The sequence below is a fragment of the Oncorhynchus mykiss genome, chromosome 9 (genome assembly GCF_013265735.2).
Source record: "Oncorhynchus mykiss isolate Arlee chromosome 9, USDA_OmykA_1.1, whole genome shotgun sequence".
Lineage (NCBI taxonomy): Eukaryota > Metazoa > Chordata > Actinopteri > Salmoniformes > Salmonidae > Oncorhynchus > Oncorhynchus mykiss.
In genome coordinates, this window is record NC_048573.1 from 67,921,364 (window position 1) to 67,938,008 (window position 16,645).

Genomic DNA, 16,645 nt, shown 5'->3' on the forward strand with positions numbered 1-16,645 from the left:
AGGTTTAAGAAGTTAACCTTCAGTGATGCCAGAGCGATTGATGAGGCTCTTTAAAGAATAACCTCAGCAACAGGGAGGGACAGCCCTGGCAGTTAGCTGGCTCAGGCAACAGGAAGAAGAGGGAGCAGATGGAGCAGATGGAGCAGAAGCACCAGCAATAGTGCCACAAACGTCTGCTGTTTGACGAGAGAGCAACTGGGGATGCAGCATGAAGGAATCCCTCAGCCGATGCCATAATGGAGGTCCAGTCCTATTTGGAGGAGCCCCTCCAAAGATCTGCAGATCCTCTGAGCTGGTGGAAGAACAAGGCCTTGGTCTACCCACGGCTTACTAAAGTCAGGACAGGGAGTCTCTGCATAGTGACCACATCCATTCCCTCTGAGAGGGTTTTCTCGAAAACGGGACAAATAATTACTGAGAGAAGAAAGCTCATCAGCCCCTCGAAAGTGAGGCAGCTTGCATTTCTGAATGCAAATCTCTCATAAAAGCTAAATATGGTCAGCATTGCTGTGTGCTACTGGTTATAACATGGCAATAAAGAAGAGAGAGAAAAAAGGGACCAGTTTAATGTTTTAAGTGGGATGCTGCAGTTTTGCACATTGTTATCTATTTTTCTTTGATATGGTGCAATATTCTATTATTATGTTGTTCAGATTGTATTTGTTTTGAATTGTTACATTTATATGCACTTTGTTTATATAGATTAAAAAGTTATACTTTAAATGCAAATGTTTAATAGCATTATTTTTCATAATAAACCAATGCATTTTTAAATACATTGTGGTTAAGGTAGAGTGTGATTTCATTTAATCATTTAATTAGAATTGTTTTAACACCAGTCAATATCAAACTATCGCAAACTGTTTGACTTGAAAAAATACAAAACATTTTTTTTTAAAGGTTTTTGGTGAGCTGAGCCGATGTCATTGCAATGGCTCGCGCCCCGGGTATTCAGTCAATCAGTGGCCGCCGCTGCCAATATGTTGCAATGACACCGTTTGGTTGGCCTGCATATAAGCATATTTTAAGGCAGCCTCCACTGCAAAGTGGACTGGACGTTACGATGGGGGTGCATGCGTAAATTCACTCTGGAGTTCTAGAGTGAACTCAGAGTGTGCTCTGGGCGTTCGTAAATTAATCAATTATTCTGCGCTTTGTCCCACTCAGACGAGAGTGCTCTGAAATCGGAGTGAATTTACGAACGCGCCCATTGTGTTTATGAGTTGAGTTCGCCAATCATGGTGCTCTGTTGTGTGGCGCGCACTCAACGATCAATGTTGGGAGTGCGTCATCAAATGTAACAGTTTTTGACCGTTTGAATAAAGGCTTCTCGTACCAGTTTGTCAATGTAGCTAGTTAGCGAACGCCTGGTCGAGCCGTATAGCTAGCAACATCTGGCTAACTTACTTTGCTAAGATGAACTCCTGTGCCAAATTGTTCATTTTGATAGCCATCGCAGGAGTTTGTGTTATCTTGTATTTGGCCACTTTGGAGGAACATGTTACAACAGACCGTGAGTAGCTAGCACAGCGTTTAGTAAACAAACATTCCTAGGCTGATATACCTGTATTATACTCGGTGTATGATATACAGTTGAAGTCGGAAGTTTACATACACTTATGTTGGAGTCATTAAAACTCGTTTTCCAACAAACTATAGTTTTGGCAAGTTGGTTAGGACATCTACTTTGTGCATGACACAAATAATTGTTCCAACAATTGTTTACAGACAGATTATTTCACTTATAATTCACTGTATCACAATTCCAGTGGGTCAGAAGTTTATATACACTTAGTTGACTGCCTTTAAACAGCTTGGAAAATTCTAGAAAATGATGTCATGGCTTTAGAAGCTTCTGAAAGGCTAATGGACATAATTTGAGTCAATTGGAGGTGTACCTGTGGATGTATTTCAAGGCCTACCTTCAAACTCAGTGCCTCTTTGCTTGACATGGGAAAATCAAAAGAAATCAGCCAAGACCTCAGAAAAAAATGTAGACCTCCACAGGTTTGGTTCATCCTTGGGAGCAATTTCCAAACACCTGAAGGTACCACGTTCATCTGCACAAACAATAGTACGCAAGTATAAACACCATGGGACCACGCAGCCGTCATACCTCTCAGGAAGGAGACGCATTCTGTCTCCTAGAGATGAACGTACTAGAGGTCGACCGATTATGATTTTTCAATGCCGATACCGATTATTGGAGGACCAAAAAAGCCGATACCGATTAATCGGCCAATTTTTTTGAAAAAAAAAATATTTTTTAATGCATTTGTAATAATGACAATTACAACAATACTGAATAAACACTTATTTTAGCTTAATATAATACATCAATAAAATCAATTTAGCCTCAAGTAAATAATGAAACATGTTCAATTTGGTTTAAATAATGCAAAAACAAAGTGTTGGAGAAGAAAGTAAAAATGCAATATGCAATAAGCTAACGTTTCAGTTCCTTGCTCAGAACATGAGAACATATAAAAGCTGGTGGTTCCTTTTAACATGAGTCTTCAATATTCCCAGGTAAGAAGTTTTAGGTTGGCCTCCCGGGTGGCGCAGTGGTTAAGGGCGCTGTACTACCAGAGACTCTGGGTTCGCGCCCAGGCTCTGTCGTAACCGGCCGCGACCGGGATGTCCGTGGGGCGACGCACAATTGGCCTAGCGTCGTCCGGGTTAGGGAGGATTTGGCCGGTAGGGATACCTTGTCTCATCGCGCACCAGCGACTCCTGTGGCGGGCCGGGTGCAGGTGCACGGTGTTTCCTACGACACATTGGTGCGGCTGGCTTCCGGGTTGGATGTGCGCTGTGTTAAGAAGCAGTGCGGCTTGGTTGGATTGTGTATCGGAGGACGCCAGTACGGGAGTTGTAGCTATGATACAAGATAGTAGCTACTAATAATTGGATACCATGAAATTGGGGAGAAAAAGGGGTAAAAAAAAAAAGGATGTTTTAGGTTGTAGTAATTATAGGAATTATAGGACTATTGGATGTTTTTATAGTCACTTTAGTATTGCCAGTGTAACAGTATAGCTTCCGTCCCTCTCCTCGCTCCTCCCTGAGCTCGAACCAGCAACGCAATGACAACAGCCACCACATTGAAGCAGGGTTACGCATGCAGAGCAAGGGAAACAACCACCCCAAGGCTCAGAGCGAGTGAAGTTTGAAACGCTATAAGCGTGCGCTAACTAGCCAGCCATTTCACTTCAGTTACACCAGCCTCATCTCGGGAGTTGATAGGCTTGAAGTCATAAACAGCGAAATGCTTGACGCACAACGAAGAGCTGCTGGCAAAATGCACGAGAGTGCTGTTTGAATGAATGTTTACGCGCCTGCTTCTGCCTAGCACCGCTCAGTCAGATACTTAGATACTTGTATGCTTGTATGCTCAGTCAGATTATATGCAACGCAGGACACGCTAGATAATATCTAGTAATATCATCAACCATGTGTACTTAACTAGTGATTATGATTGATAGTTTTTTATAAGATAAGTTTAATGCTAGCTAGCAACTTACCTTGGCTTACTGCATTTGCGTAACAGGCAGTCTCCTTGTGGAGTGCAACGAGAGAGAGACAGGTCGTTATTGCGTTGGACTAGTTAACTGTAGGGTTGCAAGTTTGGATCCCCCGAGCTGACAAGGTGAAAATCTGTCGTTCCACCCCTAAACGAGGCAGTTAACCCACCGTTCCTAGGCCGTCATTGAAAATAAGAATGTGTTCTAAACTGACTTGCCAAGGTAAATAAAGATTAAATAGAGGTGTAAAAAAATAAAAAAATAAATCGGCACCCAAAATACCGATTTCCGATTGTTATGAAAACTTGAAATCGGCCCTAATTAATCGGCCATTCCGATTAATCGGTCGACCTCTAGAACGTACTTGTGTGAAAAGTGCAGAACAACGGACCTTGTGAAGATGCTGGAGTAAACAGGTACAAAAGTATCTATATGCACAGTAAAACTAGTCCTATATCGACATAACCTGAAAGGCCGCTCAGCAAGGAAGAAGCAACTGTTCCAAAATGGCCATAAAAATGCCAGACTATGGTTTGCAACTGCACATGGGGACAAAGATCGTACTTTTTGGAGAAATGTCCTCTGGTCTGATGAAACAAAAATAGAACTGTTTGGCCATAATGACCATCGTTATGTTTGGAGGAAAAAGGGGGACGCTTGCAAGCCGAAGAACACCATCTCAACCTTGAAGCACCGGGGTGGCAGCATCATGTTGTGAGGGTGCTTTGCTGCAGGAGGGACTGGTGCACTTCACAAAATAGACGGCATCATGATGCAGGAAAATAATATGTATATATTGAAGCAGCATCTCAAGACATTAGTCAGGAAGTTAAAGCTTGGTCATTTGCGGTCTTCCAAATGGACAAAGACCCCAAGCATACTTCCAAAGTTGTGGCAAAATGGCTTAAGGACAAGAAATTCAAGGTATTGGAGTGGCCATCACAAAGCCCTTACCTCAATCCCATAGAAAATTAGTGGGCAGAACTGAAAAAGTGTGTGCGAGCAAGGAGGCCTACAAACCTGACTCAGTTACACCAGCTCTGTCAGGAGGAATGGGCCAAAATTCACCAAACTTATTGTGGGATGCTTATTGTGGACCCGAAATGTTTGACCCAAGTGAAACAATTTAAAGGCAATGCTACCAGATACTAATTGAGTGTATGTAAACTTCTGACCCACTGGGAATGTGATGAAAGAAATAAAAGCTGAAATAAATCATTCTCTCTACTAATTATTCTGACATTTCACATTCTTAAAATAAGGTGATGATCCTAACTGACCTAAGACAGGTAGTTTTTACTAGGATTAAATGTCAGGAATTGTGAAAAACTTGAGTTTAAATGTATTTGGCAAAGGTGTATGTAAACTTCTGACTTCAACTGTATTCACTCTTATACACCTGTATTATTTAATGCCTATACAAACTAAATCAGGATTCAATACAATGTTTTAGCCTATTCAAAATATGCTGATGATATGCCTCTAGTTGGCCTTCAGCTTGAGGGGCTAGACGTTGATGATCTCGGACCACGATACACATATTAATGAGTGAAATCACGTAGATGACAGGGTGCCCTTCAGTCTTGTTAATGCTGATGATGAATGTCTTTCTCTTCATGATGATCATGGTTTTAGACCAATGATGCAACACATAGGAACTTAGAACTGCAGTAGTACAATAACACTTTTGTACTTTGATCTGGAGAATGATCTGCTCATCATGGGATATTAATCCCGTTTTTAGTGTGGTGAAGCCAAAGACAAATTTCCACAATGCGTGGAAATTTTTCTAAATCTATAAGGGACTCAGATAAACTGACGTAGCTATCGGTCATAGCTAGCCTAATCCTAATTCTGCTCCTTTGCTGGTATTTGTTTTTGTTGCGATAAACAGTCTTAATCAAGAAATAACTTGATCATGGATTGTCAGTTAAGTTACATGCTGACCAGACCGGAAACGTCGTGTGCGCAAGCGTCGCAAAATAAATGTAGAAATCCATGTTATTCAATTATTGCACCCATCGCGTCTGCGATGCCAAGGGCTAAAATAGAACTCCTTTCTATTTCTGAAGCAGATCGCACTGAAAGTCCTGCCTCTCCCATCCCCTCATTGGTTTATAGAAGCAGGTACCCACGTGCCATCTTCTCATTGGTTATACCCACGTGGGTGATTGAAAGACAAACTGTTTTGCCGGTAGTCGTGGTAATACTATGAAAGTTTTGATGCGATCACCATATCAATTCAAAGATGAAAAAGCCTGGAAGGAGAGATGACTAGAAACGATTCGGTTAACCGTTTTGTGTGTGGATTAATTTGTCTGTGTAGAGGACCTTGTGCAGTTCAGGTAAAATAACAACTCAATGTTTATATCCCAGGACAAATTAGCTAGCAACAGCAAGCTAACTAGCTAAATTGCCATACTTTTAATGCTTTTCGACCTGTCCCCAAATTAATGTCATTGGTTCAGAGTTTGTTTTGCTATTTTAACCTGCGTGTCATGATCGTGTTTGGTGTAGGGGGACAAAATACATTTATGCACGATAGCGCACACGCGCAGCCGGTTTGGGTTCTGTGTAAGGCCTACTTCTGTGGTAACATTTCCCCAGCCCCATCAGCTTTATGTACCAGGTATTCATGTCTTTAAATGGTGTGGCTGGCCATTAGGCTGAAGCACAAACTCAGGATTGTGGTTCTTGTCTTCGTATTTAGTGAATTGTGGAAAGAGACCAGAGAGACCATCAACGATGATGCCATTTGACTATGATGATTATGGTGGTGGTCGGTTCGTTGGTGGCACTCCAATTGACCCTAGTATTTGGCCGTGGCAAGTCTCCATCATGCACCGTCCGACCGCAGCAGATCCTTTTCAGCATCACTGTGGAGGAGCCATCATCAGCCAGGACTGGATACTGACAGCTGCCGTATGTGTTCAGGCACCACAGCATCGGTATATACCACAGCATATATTAAGTCTACCGTTTAGCTACTTTAGCAGTTGTCTTTTTCCAAAACTTTTCTTTGCCCTTTTTGTTGCAGCCTTTCAAGCAACCTGATAGTCAAAGCTGGGACCACGGATACAAACCACAATGACGCGAACACACAGGAATTACAAATTGAGAGGATAGTCCCGCACAAACTTTTTAATCCTATCACACTGCGATACAACATTGCACTTCTGAAGTTGAAACCCCCCCTTGTATTCAACACCTTTGTGGATGAAATTTGCATCCCAGATAATTCCAATGTTGAAGAACATCAGTATGGTATCTGCCACATCACAGGCTATGCAGGGCCCAATGGTAAGTCTTACAACAAAATAACATGGTTTACATCGTCAAAGTAGAGCTGGCCATATAGCCCACTGTAGGGGGCTTGAAATGATGGTCATGGGAAGAGCAGGTGTCCTTAATGTTTTGTATACTCAGTGTATTAAAAACAAAAATATTATAGTGTATAAGCCTTTAACACAAATTACAGTTAACCTATTTGCTCTTTGACAGCAAACACCAGCATTTTACAAGAAGCAGAAGTGAAGAAAATTGGCACTCCCAGGTGTAACATGCCTACCTGGTGGAACTACAAAGTGGCTAGGGACATGTTTTGTATGTCTCATCCCAGTGGCATGGGTGGTCCTGATGGTTGTGAGGTAAACAGAGGCCGATACAACCTGTTACATTCAGACATGATATGTGTCCCCAATGGCACCCCTTTTGACCAGAGCTCTGGGGTGCCATTTGGGACACAGACATGTCCTACATTTTGTTTAATCTCTGACATTTTAGATAACATGTTAGTTAGACAAAAATATAAAGTGTTCTTTTATTTCAGCTCTTGAAACATCTCAGAAATGTCCCATATGCACAAAAAGATATCAAATGTTGTGCACACATTTGTTTACATCCCTGTTAGTGGGCATTTCTTTAGCCAAGATAAATCGATCCACCTGACAGGTGTGGTATATCAAGAAGCTGATAACACAACATGATCATTATACAGGTGCACATTGTGCTGGGGACAAAAGACAACTCTAAAATGTCTAGTTGTTGTCACACAACGCAATGCTACAGATGTCTCAAGTTGAGAGACTGCTATTGGCATGCTGATGGCAGGAATGTCCACCAGAGCTGTTGCCAGATAATTGCATTTTCATTTCTCTACCATAAGCCGCCTCCATCGTTTTAAAGAATTTAAACATGTGAACAAAGTGCCCCATGGGGGCAGTGGTGTTCTGGTATGGGCAGGCATAAGCTATGGACAACAAACAAAATAGCATTTTATTAATGGCAAATTGAATGCACAGAGATACTGTGACGAGATCCTGAGGCCCATTGTCGTGCCATTCATCCACCGCCATAACCTCATGTTTTCAGCATGATAATACACAGCCCCATGCAACAAGGTTCTGTACACAATTCCTGGAAGCTGAAAATGTCCTAGTTCTTCTATAGCCTGCATAATCACCGGACATGTCACCCATTGAGCATGTTTGGGATGCTCTGGATCGATGTCTACAACAGTGTGTTCCAGTTCCTGCCAATATTCAGCAACTTTGCAGAACCATTGAAGAGTAGGAGGACAGCATTCCACAGGCCACAATCAACAGCCTGATCAACTCTATGCAAAGGGGATGTCACGCTGCCTGAGGCAAACGGTGGTCACACCAGATACTGACTGGATTTCTGATCCACACCCCTACCTTATTTTTAAAGGTACAGTATCTGTGACCAACAGATGCATATCAGTATTCCCAGTCATGTGAAATCTATAGATTAGGGCCTCATTTATTTCAATTGATTGATTTCGTTACATGAACTGTAACTCAGTAAAATCAGTAAAATCTTTCAAATTGTTGAAATTAATATTCTTCTAAGAAAATCACCTCCCGAAAGAACATGAATCCCAAAGTAGTTATGTTAAGTTTAAATGTTTGCTTATCGCTTGTTTTTCCTCAGATGAATCTTGGGGGCCCTGTGAGCTGCTTCATGCCTGCAAACAACCGCTACTACATCTATGGAGTGCGGGTGTATGCCAAAGACTGTGGTGTGCCTCGTCGGCCCAACATTTACCTCAAAGTGAGCAAGCATTTCTACTGGATTCAAAGAGAAGTTGGGGACAGCGCCCCCCCCATCCTTGCACCAATTCACAGTTGTTCTTTGGCCATGTGCTTTTTGCTTTCCAGCTTAGCTACGGTGGTGATTTGACAGTTTCCACACCAGTTACATTTGTGACATTTTATTTATTAATTTAATTTGAGAGCAGTCTAAATATTTTTAACTAAACATATGATACTATAAATAAAAAGTATGGAGGAAAGGATTTTGAGCGCTCAGACAACACAAATGAAGCTGACACCCCCCCCACAGGGGCAGGGAGCAGCGCCATAGACACCAGGCTTGGAGGGGTGGGGTGAATAGTAGAGACAGTCAAAAGTTTGCCATGCAACATCAGGGTAGATGCTACTGTACGTAATGACTTTTTTGTTGATGCAGATTGTAGAACATTGGGTTGCCTTGTATTTGATATCTCAGACGACAAATGAAGTAGACTTTACCCCCCCCACATATACTCATTCCAAAATGTAACTTGCCTGCAAATGTTGTGAAAAGATGAAGTTAAGCCAAGAGATCTAGAAAACATTAGGACATTCAGCTGAGAAAGATTCCATTTTCCTCTGTAATAATGTAGTAACGCACAATATTGTCATCCATCTCTTTTCATTAGTCTCCGCCACAGCATCTCTTTTCAACACTTTTAGGAATTAGCGACTGAGCAGCCCAACCACAAATTACAGAAATGGGTGGGCTGTTGATGTTCAAAATGAAGTGACTGTCAGGTCGTAACACCAATCAGACATCAAGTGGGAGAGACTGTAGCGGAAACCAGCGGCTGTGAAAAGAGACTAGTGGCTTTACAGATCACAGAGCAGAGACATGCTGACAAAAGCAGATTTTTATTGTTTCATTTTGCTAAACCAAATAGAAAACAAATGATCCCCATTGACAACATGACAGAACGTTGGTCAAATAGGACACGTTTGCCTCTGAGTTGGAACTCATTGCATCACTGACAATATTGAGAAGATCTTGTACAGCATTTATGCATAGTGAACAGCCTTGAGGTATATATATATTTTGGGCCCTTGATGTTTACAAATAACATTAATCATCCGAAATATATTGTTTTAGCACTACACAAGTACAGTACATTGTGCTTACAATAGACTAAAAGCTTAACATCCTTTATTGTTTTCAGTTTTACTGCAATTGGCACAGTGTTTATTACAAAATATATGGAAATATTGGCAATCCTGATCATTTGTCCTTGCCTGGTCCTATACCGGTTTGTGCTTTTGCCAATTGGAGCTGGCACAATAGTACAAACAGGCTGGAACTCAAGCTAGGTTTTTCCATGGATAGAATCTTGAAAGACTTTCCCCTTATTTCCAGTTTTGGATAGCACCAATGTGTCTAATGAATGTATGGCAGGACAACATGTTGTCACACCCATGGAATTAGATTGAGTAGAACGGGCTTGGAACCGCTCACACCATGAAGATTGAGTGGTAAATTCCTTCTAGTTCTATGGTCACACCACTATAAGATAAGATGATGATTTAAACATGCAAAGGTGGAATGATACAGTAGCAGCTTGGCAAGAAAGCCAAATACCACAGAATAGTCCCAATTTTTTTTTTTATGAATCATTAAATGTAACTTTACTCTAAAGATGGACTTAAGTTACAATGTTTGTCATTCAAGTAGTTTTAACAACTTCCTAAATCAAACAAGGCTTTTGTTTTGCCACAGCGTTGTGTAGGGTAGTTGAAATCTAGCATGAAAAACATTACAATCATTTAAATAATGAATTTCTCATTTGGATGGATGGAATAAAAATAGTTTGATGCTAGGCTGGATCCTTGGGATGTCCTGCTAGAGTCAACCCCTAAAAATTACATTACAGTGAATGACATAAAATAAGCCAATCAACAAAAAAGAAACTGTCATTTTGGAACAAAAATATTGTTTAATATTTTGATGTTCATTTAATTAAAAAGGGAAATGAAACTTTTTTCCACAAGGAAAGGCAAACGATGTCACCATTTAAACCATACGATCACACACACCAGTAATAATGATATGGAAAAGTGCAAATTGTTACCACCTGCCAAACCATATGATATGCTTCCTTTAATTTTGAAATGTGTTACTTAGCCTACGTTTAAGTCTGTGATGCAGAAATTTGCTGTCAAGTATGAAAGATCAGTCAAGTTTTATGAACAAAGAACAAGTTCATAATTTCAATGTACACAGTAACACCAGTTATACAGTTTTTGACCTCTAAAATATACCCTATACGGTCAACATCTTACCCTTCACAATCCCTTTTCTAGTCATAATACAATCAGAATAATGAAATTAAAACCTTTGACAAATAATAACAGTAAAAGTATTACAAGTTCCACAGGTTTTATAAGGCAATAATTTGTCCTCATCTTATACCCACTGCCAACTGGGTTTGGTAGTTCACCAAGTCCTTGATTTATGAAGATGTCACGTTTCATGATGGCACAATACAAAGGGAAAGGGGATACCTAGTCAGTTGTACAACTGAATGCATTCAACTGAAATGTGTCTTCCACATTTAAAGGCACAGCAGTCTTCCGACATCCCAGATGTAGCCTCATGTGAAGTTAGTCAGAGATATAGATGCACCTTGGTGACTCAATGGGCACTCCAGAATCAACAAACAAGCCTAGCAATTGACTAGCCACGGACCCCAAGGCTTTGCCATCTGAAAGCCTGTGACAGAGGCCAGCAGCTGACTGACTGATACTTATTCAAGCTAAGATAGTGATTCAGCAGAGGAGCCTCCATGATATCAGGTCAGCCAGCAAGTTAATCAGAAGTTTATTGTTCCATATTATCAGTATTTTGTGCTTGCTAGATATTTAAATAATGACGATAAATAGAGTTGTGTAAAGATAAATATGTACAGCAGTTTAGTCGTATGTCTGTACATACATATAACCCTGACCCCATAAAACAGCAGTAAAAACAGAAGTCCATTTTATTTACATGATCGATGAGAGCACTCTCATGGAACGATTCCTGCTCATACATCAAGACCTTAAAATATTGTCCCCCAAAAATAAACACGGTCTGTTTTGTTGTGCGAGTTTGCTGCTGGTATGTTTATGTTGCACATCTGTTTCATTCCATACCAATGACAAGTGTGTTTTAAAAGTGGATTCTTCTAGCACGTCTAAAAGCGTTTAACATAGCAGTAAAGTGTAAAAAACAACAACCGAGATCTATGGGACAGACACGTAAGATGACCGGTCAATTCCAGCTCTGCAGTAAGTACAGCTACTGAGGTGCAGGCGTTTGTCTGACTCAGTGGGCTGTACTTACTGCTGCTATTGTATTGTTTGTGATATTGTTTAGTTCTTCTGCATTTCTTGATGAAAAATGGAAGTGAGTAGAGGTCAACCATACTGAGCTAGGTTCATTAGCAAGTTTGTATTTTATGACCTCTTTTTAGTTCCATATAAGTCAATTAAATCTAACACCAATTTTAAAGATCAGTCCTCTGCATTGCGGTAGCACCGGCGGAAGCCAATTTGTGAGTCTCCCATCGACAATCCAGGGGACATATAGACTACGGCTCAAATAGCACCCTATTCCCTATTTAGTGGACTACTTTTGACCAAGGCCCATAGGGTAGTACACTATATAGGGAATAGGTTGTAATTTGGGACGTACAGCACGCATGGTCCCAGGTCTTTCCAACTCCTTTGGTCATTGTCTCATGAGGAGTTGATCTGCATAAACTAGTCCCATAAACTGGGACTAGGCTAGGAGAGATTATGGAAGGACAAGGAAAGGTTAAAGTGCATGGGGGAAGCTTCCAGCTCGTCACGTTGACTCCACACAGTCCTATCCTGACCAACATGACGGACTGTGGACCACTCAGGAGAGAGGAGAGAGCAGGGTACAGGCTGAACCAGGGAATGGATCGAGATGAGAAACACACCTCTGTATTTTCTTCTATAAAACAAGATTCACAATAATAATGTCTGGGGATAAAATCATGGTTAGGAGCAGTCGGGGAGAGACAGTGGATGAGGGTATTGGCAAACATCTACTTGATAGGTGGACCCAAGTGTCAATCAAAGAGGAGAAACCAATCATCTTCCTACTCTGTCAGTGGGAGGCAGGGAGTGGTTGGAAAAGCACCATTAAGAAGCAGCAAAACCCCATGCAGACAGACATGCTCTAACTTCACTTCCACCCACAGACTTAATAAACAGTCTCTGTTTCATAGAGAGTAGACTCTGGCCGAGAGAAAAAGAACACTGGGGCAGGAATTACTCTAACAGGATGGCTAAACCAAGTCCAAGCCCATCCACCAATGCTACTCCTGCCCTGTCCTGCCAATCTGTCCCACTGCCAGATGAGTGAGTGTGAGGTCCATTCTTGGGAGAAGCAGTCCACCCCCCAGCCCCCTCTCTGTGTCTAGCACCTCCCTCTCAGAGCCTCTATACTTTAGCCTCTACCCCAGTGGACCCCCATAGCCGGCCTCCACTCCAGTGGACCCCCATAGCCAGCCTCCACCCCAGTGGACCCCCATAGCCAGCCTCCACTCCAGTGGACCCCCATAGCCAGCCTCCACTCCAGTGGACCCCCATAGCCAGCCTCCACTCCAGTGGACCCCCATAGCCAGCCTCCACTCCAGTGGACCCCCATAGCCAGCCTCCACTCCAGTGGACCCCCATAGCCAGCCTCCACTCCAGTGGACCCCCACAGCCAGCCTCCACCCCAGTGTGAATGGGGCCTGGGCCCTCCTCACATGTTATAGGCCACGTAGATGGGGTCCAGCTGGTCGGCCAGGAACGAGTCCCGGAGGTGCATCCTCTGCTTCTCTCCCCGTGAGTTGATGGGGATGACCCCCGGGTCAACAACAACCACCACGCCCACAATCAGGTGGTGCTCCTCCAGAACCACGTTGGTCACCAGAGGCACCAAGTCTAGGGCCTCCTGCTCCGACCCGGCCAGCTCTGCCACTACTACCAGGAGGTTGGTCCACGTGAACACAGCACTGTGGAGAGAGAGAGACAGCCACCCATCAAGTTAACATTCAGGGGTACACAGCAGATATAGAGAATGACCGGCACCAACAGTCAGTCACTCATCAAGTTCAACATTCAACTGGTTCAGTGGGTTAGAGCACGGTGCTGTGTACCCTTCCCGTTCTTTCTCAACACCAAGGAAACCAAACATGTGGGTTTATACTAGATACAGTATATGTCAATGTCAAACACAGTTCTGGTACAGACCACAAAACAGTCACATCAGGTTACAATACACCTAGTGAAGCATGCATGTACTGTGTGTGTCTGAGCAGACAACAGTATCTCACCTCTCAGCGATGCTGCGGTGTGCCCGGGACACAGAGGTCTCGATGTCGATGGGGTGGTAGCGAAGCCCCCTGAGCTCCAACGTCTCATCCAGCTGGCCCACCACAAACAGAGCGTCATGACGATCTGAAGGGAAGGCAGGCAGATGGATCAGGAGTGAAAATAGATTTGTCATCAACACAGACCGCTTAGAAACCCAACACCCAGGGTGCTGCTTTTATCTCAATATCAAATCATTTCTGGGTAACAATTAAGTACCTTCATGTGATTGCTTTCAATTAAAATGTAAAGAGCAATTTTGCTAGGACTGTCTGGAAGGGGTCTGAGTGGGAGGGGAAAACTGAAAACTAACTGTTATTGGCAGACAGGTTTGGAACTCTTTCTTATTGGTCTATTAACCAATATACCGCCTAGTGATGTCACCAGGCAGGCCAAAGCTCCATCCCACCAAACCAGGCTGAAATTTCAGGCAATATTTTCAAACAGCTCTTACACTAAAAGGGTATTATCATAAGTATAAGTATCACAGTATTATTTCAACCTCATCCACTGCACCTACATGGTGTATGTGACAAAATAAAATAAATTTACAAAAAACAGAAAAATAACATTTTTGACTGCACTGGGCCTTTAAAAAAAACCTGCTTGATTTTAAAGCACAATCAAATCAAAATGTATGTGTCACATGCGCCAAATACAACAGGTACCTTACAGTGAAGTGCTGAATACAACAGGTACCTTACAGTGAAATGCTGAATACAACAGGTACCTTACAGTGAAATGCTGAATACAACAGGTACCTTACAGTGACATGCTGAATACAACAGGTACCTTACAGTGAAATGCTGAATACAACAGGTACCTTACAGTGAAATGCTGAATACAACAGGTACCTTACAGTGAAATGCTGAATACAACAGGTACCTTACAGTGAAATGCTGAATCCAACAGGTACCTTACAGTGAAATGCTGAATACAACAGGTACCTTACAGTGAAATGCTGAATACAACAGGTACCTTACAGTGAAATGCTGAATACAACAGGTACCTTACAGTGAAATGCTGAATACAACAGGTACCTTACAGTGAAATGCTGAATACAACAGGTACCTTACAGTGAAGTGCTGAATACAACAGGTACCTTACAGTGAAATGCTGAATACAACAGGTACCTTACAGTGACATGCTGAATACAACAGGTACCTTACAGTGAAATGCTGAATACAACAGGTACCTTACAGTGAAATGCTGAATACAACAGGTACCTTACAGTGAAATGCTGAATACAACAGGTACCTTACAGTGAAATGCTGAATACAACAGGTACCTTACAGTGAAATGCTGAATACAACAGGTACCTTACAGTGAAATGCTGAATACAACAGGTACCTTACAGTGAAATGCTTACTTACAAGCCCTTAACCAACAACGCAGTTTTAAGAAAATACCACAAAAAAATAAATAATTAAAGAGCAGCAGTAAAATAACAATAAGCGAGGGGGTACCGGTACAGAATCAATGTGTGGGGGCACCGGTGTCAAGGTATGTACATGTAGGGAGAGTTATTAAAATGACTATGCATAGATAATAACAGTAGCGTAGAAGGGGGGCAATGCAAATAGTCTGAGTAGCCATTTGATTAGAATTTCAGCAGTCTTATTGCTTGGGGGTAGATGCCTCTTGGACCTAGACTAGGCGCTCTGGTACTGCTTGCCGTGCGGTAGCAGAGAGAACAGTCTACGACTAGGGTGGCTGGAGTCTTTGACAATGTTTAGTGCCTTCCTCTGACACAGCCTGATATAGAGGTTCTGGATGGCAGGAAGCTTGGCCCCGGTGACTGGGCCCTACGCACTACCCTCTGTAGTGCCTTGCGGTCAGAGGCCGAGAATTTGCCATACCAGGCAGTGATGCAACCCGTCAGGATGCTCTCGATGGTGCAGCTGTTTTGAGGATCTGAGGACATTAATAGGTTTTGTTGTGCCCTCTTCACGACTGTCTCGGTGTGCTTGGACCATGTTAGTTTGTTGGTGAGGTGGACACCAAGGAACTTAAAGCTCTCAAGCTGCTCCACTACAGCCCTGTCGATGAGAATGGGGGCGTGCTCGGTCCTCTCTTTCCTGTAGTCCACAATCATCTCCTTTGTCTTGATCACCTTGAGGGAGAGGTTGTTGTCCTTGCACCACACGGCCAGGTCTCTGACCTCCTCCCTATAGGCTGTCTCGTTGTTGTCGGTGATCAGACATACCACTGTTGTCATTGTCAAACTTAATGATGGTGTTGGAGTCGTGCCAGGCCGTGCAGTCATTAGTGAACAGGGAGCACAGGAGGGGACTGAGCACGCACCCGGGGGGGCCCCCGTGTTGAGGATCAGCGTGGCGGATGTGGTTACCTACCCTTACCATCTGGGAGCAGCCCGTCAGGAAGTCCAGGATCCAGTTGCAGAGGGAGGTGTTTAGTCCCAGGGTCCTTAGCTTAGTGATGAGCTTTGAGGGCACTATGGTGTTGAACGATGAGCTGTAGTCAATGAATAGCAATTCTCACATCGATGTTCCTTTAGTCCCGGTGTGAAAAGGTAGTGTGGAGTGCAATAGAGACTGCATCATCTGTGGATCTGTTGGGGTGGTCTGCAAATTGGAGTGGGTCTAGGGTTTCTGGGATGATGGTGTTGATGTGAGCCATGACCAGCGTTTCATGGCTACAGATGTG

General features: G+C 42.8%; 2 protein-coding genes across 3 annotated transcripts in view; one reads left to right on the forward strand and one right to left on the reverse strand.

The window, feature by feature from the left end:
- The first annotated feature begins 1,293 nt into the window (after positions 1-1,293).
- On the forward strand, positions 1,294-13,154 carry LOC118965940 (chymotrypsinogen B). The gene is made up of 6 exons (XM_036986966.1): positions 1,294-1,513; positions 6,232-6,469; positions 6,559-6,821; positions 7,023-7,315; positions 8,475-8,594; positions 13,056-13,154. Exons 1-6 carry the CDS (start codon positions 1,417-1,419, stop codon positions 13,152-13,154), a joined length of 1,110 nt encoding a protein of 369 aa, XP_036842861.1. The 5' UTR covers positions 1,294-1,416.
- LOC110532734 (disco-interacting protein 2 homolog B-A) overlaps positions 9,457-16,645 on the reverse strand; it is a 96,972-nt gene continuing 89,783 nt past the window's right edge. Inside the window, exons 37-38 of one of the 2 annotated variants that reach the window (XM_036988801.1) lie at positions 13,942-14,065; positions 9,457-13,620 (exon numbers count right to left, since the gene is read on the reverse strand). In XM_036988801.1, the coding sequence (XP_036844696.1) occupies positions 13,368-13,620; positions 13,942-14,065 (377 nt within the window). In that variant the 3' untranslated portion in view covers positions 9,457-13,367. The remainder of the gene's footprint in view (positions 13,621-13,941; positions 14,066-16,645) is intronic. The other variant, XM_036988802.1, reaches the window with a different exon arrangement.

Coding starts and splice junctions, on each gene's coding strand:
- LOC118965940 (XM_036986966.1), top strand. CDS start 1,417: ATGAACTCCTGTGCCAAATTGTTCATTTTGATAGCCATCGCAGGAGTT. Junction 1,514..6,231: donor GGAACATGTTACAACAGACC/GTGAGTAGCTAG, acceptor CTTCGTATTTAG/TGAATTGTGGAAAGAGACCA. Junction 7,316..8,474: donor ACATTTTAGATAACATGTTA/GTTAGACAAAAA, acceptor GTTTTTCCTCAG/ATGAATCTTGGGGGCCCTGT.